Raw genomic sequence first — 14,372 nt, forward strand, 5'->3', positions numbered from 1 at the left:
CAGATACACAGTTTGAAGAGGGAACAGTAGTAATAGCCTTTCCAGATAACTGTCAATATTCTTCTTTGATATTATACCAAAATTTCACAATATAGAATTTGAAACCAGATCAATAAACACTTTGCATTCTGTTAACATTAAAATCCATTTATCTACTTTGTACTTTGAATGGCTCTTTTCCCCATGCAGGATTTTGTAATGTCACGCATGGTCATTTGAAAAATATTAGATCACCGAGTTATGTAGCATTTCCAAAAGTTGACACACATCTTACTATATGAAAAAAACACACTCATTAATATCACTACCAATCTTATTAGAAAAGGTCTTTAAGTGTTGGGAAGCTATCAAATTCACTGTGGTTGATGCATATTTTTACAACATTCCAATTTTCACTTGAAAGCTCACATTTTATCATTGGCCATAAATACTGTCAGTTATTTTTCTTGACGTGATGGACTCACTGTGTTCATTTTAAAGAAAATGACTGCCAAATTGTCTGATGAACCATAATTTGTCTGTCAGTCATTCTTTCAAGTAAAAATTACCTCCATGAAAAAAATGGCTAGTTCAGCTAGCAACTTAAATCATTTACATACTTTTCCTTGGGACCAGCATCTTAGTTCAGCATGTGGACTAAGTGCTTTATGCATACTTCCCATCTCATCACATGGAGTATTTTAAAAAATGTACTCAAGGGCAAAAATTTAATAAAATGAAGTTTTCACAAATGCATCAAGGGTATTCCTAAGTGAGACCAGCATTTTCTTCTTCTTGGACTTGGAGTGGATGGCCAGGAAAGAGACAATAATTACTGGTACAACGGCACCACTGCCTTGATTCATGCTAAGGCACCTGGAATTTTACCCTAATTTCTTTTGTACCATCAGCACAAATATTAACTCAAAAAAAGGCAACAAAACAAGACAAATAGTATCTTAGAATTCTTATGAAAAATTATGATGTCATGAAACCCTGAAAGGTCTCAGGGACCCTCAGAGATCCATGGATCATAATTTAAGAACCATTGCTCTATGTAAAAGAGTGTTACAATTTTTCTTTAAAATGAGTCAATGACGACAAAGGAACTAAACCAAAACCCCTCAAGATCACATATTCTGATTCTAATAGCAATCATAAGACAATAGTCCAATCACTTATTTATTGTACTATAAGAGAAAAATTTGCATTAAGATAGATGATATTAAGATATATTTGCTCTAAAAGGCATGTTGTTCTTTGCTTCAGAGTTAGAAAACTTGAATTTTAGTTATTTTTCAAGGATCACTTGTAGTTCAGTAACTCGTAATGTTCCTGTCTTAAGATCAAAGATGAATCTAGAAGAACTTACACATAAATAAAATTTTGGCAGTTACTGATGTACAATAAAAACTACAAGCAAGGGAAAGCTATTCATTCTGTTAATGATGGTTCCCCCATAATTAAGTGTTATTGAAGAACATCTGAGGCTTTCATATTTTACAATTTTATTAATAATAACTTATAGAGTGATTTTTACCTTGTAACACTTTGATTTCCCCGCCTGTGTCTTTGCAGCCAGCACCAGGATTACTACCTCCCTCTAACTCATCAAGGTATAAGCGGTAACGATGTCCACTCTCGTCTTCATACTCTACATTTTCATCATCAGAATCCACTTCAGGAGCTACATAAACTACTTCAAATTCAATCTCTCCTCTCTAAAATGGGGAAAGAATAAGGAAGTCAAGTTATTGTAACGTAATTAAAAAAGGATTTCTTTTTTAAAAAAATATATCTTTATTGATTTCAGACAGAGGAAAGGAGAGGGAGAGAGAGAGACAGAAACATCAATGATGAGAGAGTCACTGATCAGCTGCCTCCTGCACGCCCCCTACTGGGGATTGAGCCCGCAACCTGGGCATGTGCCCTGACCAGGAATCGAACCCCAATCGCCTGGATCCTAGGTCGATGCGCAACTGCTGAGCCACGCCGAGCCAGGCTAAAAAAGGATTTCTAAATTCTTTCAAGTGGGGGATAGAGATGAGGAACAGTAGTCAGACCTCTCACAGGCAGCTTCCTTTCAAGACAAATAATGATATTCTAGAATCTCAAGAGGTAGAAGAAAACGTAAAGGCCATCATGTCCAGACCAACTCCATGAATCCTCTCTAAAGTAATTTCTTTTTGATATTACAGTAGTTCTATTGATCACAACATTTTTGCTAATAGATCTAAAAATAAAAGGATGCCTAACTTATTCAATTTATAGAATTCTGGAACAAATGTTCAGTTTAAGTCATTATGCCATTTTGTACTTTACATATCAATTCAGCAAATCCATCTAAATAAATATTAAATAAAGTTACACCTAAAGGCGTCAGACAAACTTTTCCTTGACTAATTCAAGGAACCTCTACACAGATTTCTTGTTTTTTACTAACTAGGTCTTAAACCTTTTCTTAACTTTCACTAACAGTGTTAATCAAGGTATTTTGTTCAGTAATAACAGTAATCATTATATTTATTGTGCAAAATTAAATCCTTTAATCATCACAATAACACTACTGTAGTCTCCCTCACAAGAATGAGAAACCTGAGAGTGTCCTGGAGAAAGCAGATAACTTTTCCAATACGATGAACAAGTAAAATAGAAAAACAGAAATTTGACTCCAAAGTCCCTGCTCTTTCTACCATACTAGACTAAATGTGTAGTATTTGTACAATTATTCTTTAGTAACAACTTTATGTTCAAGTAAAAGGTTACAGACTATTTTATGTTAAAAAATATTCCAAGCTATAATTGTCATTTAATAAGAGACTAAAGTCTCTTATTACACACAAGTCTGGTATTTGCAACTCTCCGAAAATTATGGCCTGCTTTTGCTCAAACGAAAGCATGCCACTTTTTACTGCTACTCACTGAGTTGGTGTCTTTGGTACTCCTCTGTTCCCAGCAGTTTAAGGTTATGCCTCAGAATTTTAATATGTGCTTAGCGTTTCCTTCAAACGTTATGACTACCTATTTGTATCTCCTTTACCAGAGTTGCCACTCTCCCCACTCTCATGCCACTGGATGACAGCCAAGCTGAGTTGAGCAAACACTGACTTAAAGAGGCTAGGTTTGCATTCTTAGATCTCCCTTGTCGAATATGCTTTAAAAATGCCATTTTGGGGAGACAAGCGGATAATACAGTGGTATTCAGTAAAGTTCTAGATGACAGAATTAGGTCTGTGGGTAGCTGTGACAGAAAAACAGATTTTGGGCTTCATATGAGAGAGCTTTCTAAAAATCATCAATGTACCACAATGGAATCAACTGCTTTATCAACAGATCCTTTAATGCAATTATTTAATTAGTAATATTGTAGAGGTTTATGCAACATGTGGAGTCGAACAAAATGAGCTATAAATTCACTTTCAACTTTGAGATTCAATTCCACACTCACATACCACACTTTTGATCCAACAAAAACTCAATGTACTACCAATGCCTCTCTACTTCCCTCAACCCTAATCTTAAAGGAAAAATAAAACAAAGCTTAAGTACACTGAATAATAAATATGATTTCTGGATATGAAGCCTGAATCTATCATTTATTTGCCTACAACTTTGAGCATATCATCTATTTCTCTAAGAACCTTAGTTTATTTGTTTCAAGTAAGAGAGGTTGGGCTAAATGACTTCTCAGGATCCTTTCAGTTCTAATATTTATGACTATAAATCCACTTCTAGCATCATTTTTTCCTATGATACCTTTTATTTCTATAGTTTTAGTCATTAATGATATTTTGCTCTCTAATGTCAGGGCCTGTGTGAGCATTTTATACTGTATTAACATACTTAATCCTACAGTCTCAGATGAGGACACTATAGCACAGAAGATCTGACTTGATCAAAGTTATACAGCTGTTGAAAAGAGCAAATAAAATCTTCTTTTTCAGTAAGTCTGGGTAAATGTCTTCTATAAAAGCCCCCCAAAAAACCCTACTAGCTATACAGAAACACATTACTACTTGAGTAACCTCCTAGGGAAGTGTAAAATATTCAATAGATTCAAAAAGAACCAACAAATAGATCCAACTTTAATTTTATAGAGGAAACTTACCTGCTGGGAAAGAATGGTTACAGCTTCTTTATGCTTTGTATCTCTTAAATTAACTCCATTAACAGCCAAAATGGCATCTCCAACGTGTAGCCCTCCACATCTATCAGCAGGTTGCCCTGGCTGGATCTCAGAAATGAGGATTGGAACACCATGCTCTTTCCCACCCTAACAAAAAACAAAACGAAACAAAGGCAATAAATTATTTACTCTTTGTATAATCACAGACTATTTTAAAAATAAAATATTTTCTTAAAAATATATTTCCTAAGCACCTATACTGTCTCTATAAATGCTGAGTAAAATTTTATTTGCTGCTTAAGTAAAGATAAATAAATCATTATGAGTATTAAAGGGTTGCCTCTTAGTAAAACAATAACATACATGTGCTGTTCTAAAAAGCATTTTAGAGCCCCCCAAAACCCGATACAACTACAATCAGCAAAACTCTTTTAAACACAAATAAAAATATTTTATGTATTAGTAGTCTACAGCACTATTTGATTTTATCAAATCTAAATCACTATAAATGGTAAAACAAATCATTCTTTTATGTATCATAAAAATAATTATAAGATCATAAATAAGATGAATCTCAATTTCAGAAATGTCAAATGCAAAAAAATATGCAATACAGAATTAATGAAATGCAGTATTTGGTACATATCACTTTCCAGCTAGTATCAGAGTTGTGTGTGTGTGTCCATGTGTCTGTGTTATCTTGTTTATCCATTATATAAACTTTTCATTATTAGAAACATTCCTATATTAAGCAATACCAGAAATAAAATGAACTTATGCAATGCCTAAGTATTACCAAGTGAAAATTAGAGTAAAACCACCTTATTCATTCATCTGGAACAATGCACCAAACAGCAGCAAAATGACTCCAAATATACATATTTGATAATAGATTGCTCTCAGGAATGTTACCCAAAACAACTCTTTGTAAAGGTATCAAATTTAAAAAGGAAGACTATTTAGACCCAAAAGCCAGTCAAATTGACAACAAAGAAATTAAACAAGAGAAAGATAACACATAACTCTAGAGAAAAAAACAATACAATCTGGAGCCATTTAACACAGAAGAAAATGGTCATACTCATTTCCAAAGGTTCTTAAAAGCATCACAGAATACGGTATAGAACTATAACCTGAATCATAATAAAAATGTTTAACTTGGTTTACTAAAGGTATACTTAACAGTTATTAGGAAGATTTACATACACAAAAAAAAGGTCTTCACAAAAAGGGTACCCATGGGGATAAATTCAGTTATTTAGAAAATATATCCAGACTACTCTGTTTCTCAATGATGTCCAATGAAGGAGCACAATTATACTAAATAATTGTAGAAAAGAAGACTGGAAGCACTACTTCTTACTGTAATTGAAATGCCAAGGCCTTCATAATCTTCCTTAAGGAGGAGAACTTTTCTAATTGGACCAACACCTTGGCTTTTCTTTAAAGAGTCTTGATCCTTATTGGGGGGGAAAAGAAGAAAAATTAGCGTTATTTAAATAATATACCAAATAGAGTAAACCTATGCCATGTAAATTGCTTTTCATTAAATGAAAAAATCTTTATTAACTTCCTGCCATTGATACATAGTACAGTGTTGAGAAGGTAATTATAGATAAAATGGAAATGTGAAAATAGTTGTTCTGTTAATACAGTAGAATGTACAGATGATTTTCTCACCCTTTTGTCACATTCTTTATACTGATAAATCTCTTTTTAAATTGTAGGACATTACAAAAGAAATTATTGCCAGAAATTAACTGGTGAACAAATATCTTAAAGAAATAAAAATAGGTAATTGTTTATCTTCACTGGAAGATACCGTAAAAATCTATATCCATTTTATCTGGTTGTAAAACTTTTGAAAAACAAATTACCAACTGGATCATTCATTTCTCATTTCTTCGAGCTCATTCATTTATTTACCTTTTAAATAAAGGATCTTGCTCCACTAATAATTCCTTCTCTGATACCTTTTCTCTTTCCCTCTCCACTAAGCTCCTTCCCTATTCAGCATACAAACTAAAATTCCAAGCCTCTTCCAGCTTTAAATACTGACCATGAACAAACATAAAACAAAACCCTTCGATCGCTTACCATCATCCTTAGCTACTACCCTCCTCCTCCTCCTCCATCATTCCTTACCCTTCACACAGAGTTAATCTTTACCATATCTACTAGTTTGCCTCCCACACTCATTAGTTCAACCCTTGTAATTAGGGTTTGGCCCCCACCTGTCTTCTCTACAGTAACTGGTAACCAATATGGTTACATCCAGCAAACACTTTTTTGTCACTAGTCAATCTGAACCTTCAGGAAGTTGATACTGTTCACTAGCCCCTCCCTGAAACCCCATCTTTTCTTTGGTTTCTATTACACTTCTTTCCAAATGGCCTATATCTGACAAGCTCCATCTCAGGCTCCTTCCTTTGATGATCAATTTCCTCCCCTCACTCCATAAGAGATTCTTTCCACCCTTGTCCTTCTATTCTTTTTACCTTAAATATACTTTCCCTGGGTGAGTTAATCTATAAATAGATGGATGATTTGCCTAATATTTCTTCAACTCAAGACTTCTCTCCTGAATTCCAGTCATATCCCACTGGATATAGCTTGGCTATCCACTGGCATGTCATACACCACATGTCTAAAATTGATCTCATCTCCCCCAAACCTTCTGTTTCCTCTACTTGGTTTATAAATGAATGGCATCAAATCACTCAGTTGCCCAAATCAAAAACCTAGTGTCTTCCTTCTCACTCACTCACTTAACCAAAAGCAGTTATTCACCAAGTCCTCTTGAGTCCAATTCTGTCATCCTTTCCTTCCTGCCAAGTGCACTTGCCCTGATCTCATCATTTTCTCTGCGGGTTAGTGTAGTCTCTTTCTAATGTATCTCCTCACCTCCAATTAGACCCTCTCTAACCTATCTTCCAATATATCCTCTTCACTGTACCAAACTGTCAAAAAATGTTAAATCTTATTAAACCCACTACTTTATTTAAAAATCCCATGATTATCAGGTTCAAGTTCAAACTCCTTTATTTAGCACAAAATAACTTCTGTCATCTAGCCACTGCTTAAAGTTAATGGGGACCACCAATGTCCCAGAGAAGACAATGGTATAGTGTTCATTGATATCCCTACTCCTCTCCCACCAACTCCATGTACATATCAATTCTCCTTACAATATTCTTTGCATTATTAAAGCCAACAAATAATTTTAGTTCTTAAGGCCATGCTTTATCTGGTGCTATGATTTGTGGGCCACTGAGTAGGAGTTTGACATGCTCTAATTACATTAAAGTTTGTATTATCACATAGCTGTTGCAGTGAAATTTGATCAGGATTTCCCCAGATAAAAAGAAATACTCCTGTACATGATGGCTGAAAAAGCAGACAATTAGACATAGACAAAGATGTCAAATTCCATCTTGATTCAAGAACAAACAGGTGAAAACATTAGTTCAGAACCTACATTTGAATTGAGTTACCAAAAATTCTCTTAAAGAACTACCCAAAAATACATACTAATTTATCAATATGACTACTAACTCTCTGCTAAGCTTAAAACAAATTTAAAACAAATTCATGCCTAATCATGATCCAGGAAGTTTTTGAAATATGAGCCAAAGTACTAGCAATATGCATTTCCTAGCAATAGTTCACTATCTTCAGAAATATCACTTTCAAGGCATAATTCTGTAAAGAGCTACAGGTTATTGAAGCTTTAAATATGTATACATTTTAAAAAGGTTAATCCCACTTTCACTTTTTAAATTAAGGTTTTAAATACTAATAGAATAAAAAAATGAAAAGGACTTCCAATTAAATAAAGGAAGAGGTTGAGTGGGAAATGGGAGAAAAGCAAACATACGTGGCCTGGTGGTGCCTGCATCGGTCGTTTCAGGTCATTACGTCCTCTGCAGGCTCTGATGACAGTTTTGTGACGATGCAAATGTATTTCAGCTTCCAACTGGTTCCAAAGCTTATCATGAGCAGGTCCCTTCATATCTCGTCCTAATAACTGTATTTGTTGGACCCTTCATGTTAAGAGAGTTAATTCAGTTAGTTTTTCATTTTGCACACTATAGAGAGAATTTAGAATTACTGAACGTAAGTAGCTTTTGCAAAGATCTAAATTGGTAATAATAATAATACTCGGGAACCTCCCAAAGTCCCTCAGATTTACAAAGATATGAAAACTGAAAAGAAGAGATGTCTTTAAGGGAAAACCAGTTTAAAAAAATAAATGAGACCTTCTTTAGTCATATGCTTAATTCAAATACATCAAAGAAACAATTTATGAGACTAATGTCAATGTTTCATTGATGAGACTAATGTTTCATGTGGTCATTGAACTCATATACTACTGAATACTAGTCTTCAAATGAGGCTGACTGTACAAAAACATTTCTTCTAACAACAGTGTTTTTTTAAAACAAAATGATTATTTTAAATGTGCTAAGTTATTAGAAAATGTGCACTTCAAGGTGATATAAATTATTTTTATTTGTTCTACATCAGTTCTAATGTGACATTAAGACAATGAGCATAAAATTATTTAGTGCTAATAATAAATCACCAAAGTTCGAATAATTCACTGTGAAAATTTAATGCAAGCAGAATTCTAATATTGTGATAATATCAGTTATTTCAACATATTTTTGAGGGGCAAGAAAGATCAGGTTTCAGTGATCACAGAAAGAATTCCTTATGGGAGCTGTGCTGTACGTGTGAACATTATCTGTCATGGTGTCAAGACAGAAAATGGCTGAAAAGCACAGCTGGACAATTGTTCGCATTTCACAGTAAGTTACTATTGTGTGTGTGTATAAACCAGAAATACTTATTTAGTATAGCTAAATAAATCTGCACTATATAAGGCTATCAATGTTAAGTTAACAACAGTAAGCTATGACCAATTATAAAATAACTCTTAGGGTAAAGATTAATGTTTTACTTAGCAGAGGTAAAAGTCAACCTCATTAAATATCCATTTGTCACCTAAGAATACAAGGGCACCCATTTTTTTACACACCTTCCTGCCAGTTCCTTGTCTAAGTACTTGGCAGCCAGTCTTGCCCCATAAACTTCAGCCTGGAGAACAGCTATATGTCTACGAAGGGCTTCATTCTCTTTTCTTAGCAACTTCACTTCAGCTTCAAGTTGAGCTTCTTTCATTTTTTCTTTTTTGTTTGCTTCAAGCTCTCTCTCCTATTGTAATTAATAAACCAAACATAATGTAATGCAAATACTTTTAAGACTCTACAATAGACCATATTCCTTAAAGTATGTAAAAGTACACAATCTAAATACCAACGATGAAAGCACATGATAAATTTACCTCTTCATTTCTATAAAATAAGAACACAAAGATTTGGATCCAGTTTTTTTAACTAGTACCAGAAGGTGTTGGAACCACTTTTAGTGAGAGTACTAAAAGTAGTAGTATTCTTTTTTTTTTTAATCGGTTGAGAGAGAGGAAAGAGGAGGAGGGAAGGAATGGAGGGAGGGAGACAGATAGATTTTATGTTCCACTTATGTATGGATTCATTGGTTATTTCTTGTATGTGTCATGACCAGATATCAAACCCACAACCTTGGTGTACTGGGACAAAGCTCTAACCAACCGTACTACCCGGACAGGGCTGAGAAGTAGTGTTCTTTATGCTCATGTTATCACATAGTAATAGAAGTGGGTTCAATGGATGACTGAGTCTGCTCTCTATTTTCAAAAAATAACTCAAGAAACTAGACTAAAATAAAATAGTCACTCTGGTGGTTGTGGCCAAATATTCAATGAACTTGAATGCAATAATTCTATAAAGCCAGTCAAAATCATTCAGTTACATAGAGATATGTTTTATAGCTAATCTATTTTAGAGGACTACAGAAACTTACAATGCTTAAATTAAAACAGATATTCTAACTAAAAGGAAACATTTTATGGTCATGGAGAAATGCTTGCAATAACTGCATGAAGACATTTACATGTTAAAAATTTCTATAGATAAGTATATATATGGTACAGATTATCACTGAATTTTGGGTCCTGGCTCATTTATTTGTCCATATGTTAAAGTGAATGAAGAACTGTTTTCTGAGGAAAATACTGGCGCCTGCTAAGGGAAGGATGCATGTCCTTTTTAACTTTCATAAAAAGATGTCATCTTATGCTCCACTTGGTAGATAGTCCATATGTGTGAATTTATAGGTATTAGCCAGAGGATATAACCTCAAGATCTTTTTCATCAAATTTTAATCGTAAGCTCACATGTGAGAAATAATGTTCAATTTACCTTAAAAGTAGAAAGTACAGTGTGTACAAATGTAAATGCTCTCAGGATCCAAACATAGAGCACACAGGCAGGTACAAGACAAAGTAGAGTAAAAAACTGAAGGCAAATCCTGCCCGAGGGCAGTCAAATTCAAATTAACACACAAACAAACAAAACCCTTCTGAGAGTGGATAAGGGCCCTGATGGAATTTTAAGTGTTATTTTTGGATCAAAAAATAAAATAAAATCCAAATGCTACAAACTTGCATCTATCCTAGAATTGCTTTTACTGATTTATAAAACTGCTTTTTCTGCCTCACTAATTTATAGAACCTATAAAGCCTGTGAAAATATGATTCTATTTGTTAATAAGCTGTGGAAGACACTTCACTATACTGCCAAGTCCCCTTTATGAGACTTAAAAGATCTACTGTAGCACCAGGAAAAATTGTTTATCTTGAGCAAATGGCAAACAATAGTTTCTACTGTATGGTTACTGATTATTATAATTATTTCTTTTTTTATTCTGGATATTAAGAAGCTGAGATATTTAAGCAAATTTTTAGCAATTCATGGAATATATTATGGTAATAATTTGGTCTACTCTTTTGACTATAGTAAGTACATTAACATATGCTATAGTTATCATCAATATATAATATATTTAAATACAAGGCAGTAAAATAAAAAAAATTTTTTAAAAATAAAAAAAATTTTGTACAACCAAAAAGGAATGACATCTTTGATTAAAAATATTTGCTATTATGTATGTGATAAACAGAAAGAAATTAGTCAGTAGGCCTTTTCAAGTTCTGTTTAAAAAAAGAACCAGTAGAACATAATTTCTAGGTACTGTTTTTAAAAACTTGCAGAACTAATAATCTAAAATCATCCTTTTTAAACAACTTTGGAATTATTAATATGTCACTTTATTTTAAGAACCTATTCCTTAAAAGAAGAGGTATCAGTTCTAAAAAAAACCATAGTTTAGATTACATGAACAAAATTTTTTTATGACATTTATTGAGGTTAATGCTATTCGTTTCAGAAAAAGAGTTCCTAAAAGACCAATAATTCTTTGGTTTACTGGCTAAGTAAATTTTATGTTGAGAATTACCTACTTACAATTACTTTAACAAGCTATTTATATAAAATTTATGGAATCTGAGAAACATATTAAGCCACTGCTTTGACTTTAATGATCCAAACCCCTAATGAATCTGACAAACTCAGATTCACCAGGCCTGAAATTAACAGATACAAGTAAAAAAAAGGGCTGAGCAAACTGAAGCTGATCACTTTCAGATTTAAAGAAAAAAAAAATTTTTTTTTAGTTAACCAGTTTGTTATTATTAAGTAATAACCAAGAAGTTCATTTTGTATTTAGATAGCCAAACGGAGTATTTTCAAAGAAAGTGAAGCCATATGACAAACTGGAATCTGATTAGGTTGGGGTAGTGGGAAAAATATTTAGAATTTATATATTGTTATTTTCTAAAATAATTTCTGGTAAAGGGTTTTAAAATTCAGTGAAGCCACACAATTATTCTCAAGGCTGTTGAAAAGTTATAGCACATGCAATGGATGACCAAGAAACCAGCATGCACATTCTTTCTCTGGGAATAAATTCAAATAGCAAAGATGGAAGCTGGGACTGCTTAATATATTTTCAAAACTCTCAAGTGGAAAAACCAATTGCTCTTTTGGAGTAGAGATGTGAGCAAGTTACCAGGCTGAGAAGTTGTCAAAAATTGATGAGCTCTGCAAATAAGGGCTACAAATTACATACACACAAAAAATCTTTAACGTGTAGTGAGAAAAGAGCAATGGGCCCATCCACTGAACTTTTCAGGGACTAGTACATTTAAAAATTGCCATCATTAACATAATTTTCAAATACAATGTGACAACATGTACTACGCAAAGGAAACACTAAGAACACTAAAGCGTGACATTTTAAAGCAAAATAGAAACAACATACTTACCAGCTCCTCCACAGAGGGGACAGACTTAAGATATAAGAAAAAAGTTTTATAATTAGAAAAACATCAAACAAATGAATTTACCCAGTGGCATAATCACTACAAGGAAAATTCTGATATGGTGAGTATCAGGTAAAATTCGTTAGAACAAATACAAGTTCAATTCCATAAGTAATAAATAGGGACTATATAGTATTAAATTTTTTGTTTTATCAAAATTAGTCAAAACACCTGGTTTAGTGTCCTTCCACTATAGCAGCCTGTTTTGAATCTACTGTTAAAACTTTAGGTGAATTCTTTCCTAGTGAAAACAATTCTAACATTGTTTTCTCAGTGTTAATATCAAATATTCCAAAGAAGCAGTTATCTGACTCATTAAATAAAACAACACTACTTACTTAGATTCATAAAATTTCAGAATTTAAAAGGACTTCAGGAGAATGTAAATATTCATTTAAATAAATTCTAACGTATCAGTATTAAAAACTAAATAACTAATCATATGGAATTAACAGAAAACAAGCAAAACTTAAAAATGTGTTTACTCTCATCATTAACATCATTTTATCTTCTGTATCTCCCAATCTATATCTGTCTTATTTATTACTGTGTCCCTTACAGTTAACAAAGTGTCTGGCACACAGTACATACTCAATACATACGAGTTAAAATAAAATGAGACTTATATTTACTTAAAGAACCTAGAATGATTAAGAGGGTGATGGTTAATTATGGAAAATTTGTACAAAAATAACAAAGTGTTCAAGTGGCACGGAAAAAGCTTACAATATATATTAAGAGCAAAAGAAAACTGGTTGGCATCCAATTTCCATGTTCCCTTTCTTCCTTAGTAACAGAAAACTCCAATTTAAATGGAGGTGGCCATGGGACCCTCTAAGAGATTGACATGCGGCCAATGAGATGGCTACACTGATTGGCAAAAACTGCTGAGGAGGACTGCATGAAAAGTTCTTGAAAGAAGGTTATGCAGCTGAGAAGCATCCTTTTGATTAAATTCTCCCTTCTTCCTTCCTGGAATGCGGACCTGAACAAATTGTCAGGATAGAATCATGAGCTAAAAATGGCAGAGCATAGTAACAAAAGGAACCTGAATCCCTGCTATCTTTGGAGCTGCCATATCAGCTCTGAAGTGTCTGTCTTGAGCTTCTTTAATTGAGAGAAAATAATATGTACTATTCAAGAAAAATTTGTACTATTTAAGAGTAATCCCAATGTTACTTGGGATTTCTGAACTTAATCCTAACTGATATAGGAGGGCAAAAAATTGTTTATATGCTAAAATCACAAATATCCTTTAAATATGTTTATATAGATATTTTTAAATAGGAAAATATGCTATTCTAAGTATCCGTTGGTTACTGATATTATCACTGATCATCTCTGGGTGATGAGATTTGGATAATCGTGTTGATCTTTACATTTCCTGTATTTTCTAAAATTCCCACAATTCACACATATTACCTTTTATAATTAATAAGCCTCACTAAACATCATCCCCTTCATCCTCTAAAACACATGGAAGTATAGGTTACCCTCTAAAGTACCTACCAGTTTTGCTTTAATGGTACCAGAGTCGACGCTTTGACCAGTCTTAGCATGAAGCTGAAGCTGAACAGAGTGCAATTGTAAAAGCTGATCGTGTACTTCTTTCTCCAGTACGGCTTTCTCTGCTTGGGTCTCTGTCAGTTCAGATTTCAGATCCACCAACTGTGCCTTATAAAATAACAAAAACAAACATTAAGTATGCTTCACCTTCTTTATTTTGACTCTAATTATTATTACTCAAGAATGACATAGAATGTCTTCAAAATGAACAGACAAACACTGTAAGAGTGGTATCTGACTAAGCTATAGGATATCCACGTACTGACATAAAATCAATAGTACAGGATATCTGAGAACAAGAGAACTCTACCATAAACAGTATCTTCCAATAACATAGAATGCTCCTTCATTTTACTTTGTTTACTTTAAGGCTTCTAC

At 33.3% G+C, this 14,372-nt stretch overlaps 1 protein-coding gene across 1 annotated transcript in view; it reads right to left on the reverse strand.

The window, feature by feature from the left end:
• GOPC (golgi associated PDZ and coiled-coil motif containing) overlaps positions 1 to 14,372 on the reverse strand; it is a 33,312-nt gene that overhangs the window by 6,331 nt on the left and 12,609 nt on the right. The window contains exons 2-7 of the mRNA XM_016198708.2: positions 13,938 to 14,102; positions 9,147 to 9,322; positions 7,983 to 8,148; positions 5,469 to 5,564; positions 4,088 to 4,252; positions 1,520 to 1,700 (exon numbers count right to left, since the gene is read on the reverse strand). Of these exons, the coding sequence (XP_016054194.2) occupies positions 1,520 to 1,700; positions 4,088 to 4,252; positions 5,469 to 5,564; positions 7,983 to 8,148; positions 9,147 to 9,322; positions 13,938 to 14,102 (949 nt within the window). The remainder of the gene's footprint in view (positions 1 to 1,519; positions 1,701 to 4,087; positions 4,253 to 5,468; positions 5,565 to 7,982; positions 8,149 to 9,146; positions 9,323 to 13,937; positions 14,103 to 14,372) is intronic.

Source organism: Miniopterus natalensis, chromosome 5 (assembly GCF_054644295.1).
Source record: "Miniopterus natalensis isolate mMinNat1 chromosome 5, mMinNat1.hap1, whole genome shotgun sequence".
In the NCBI taxonomy this organism is placed as follows: domain Eukaryota; kingdom Metazoa; phylum Chordata; class Mammalia; order Chiroptera; family Miniopteridae; genus Miniopterus; species Miniopterus natalensis.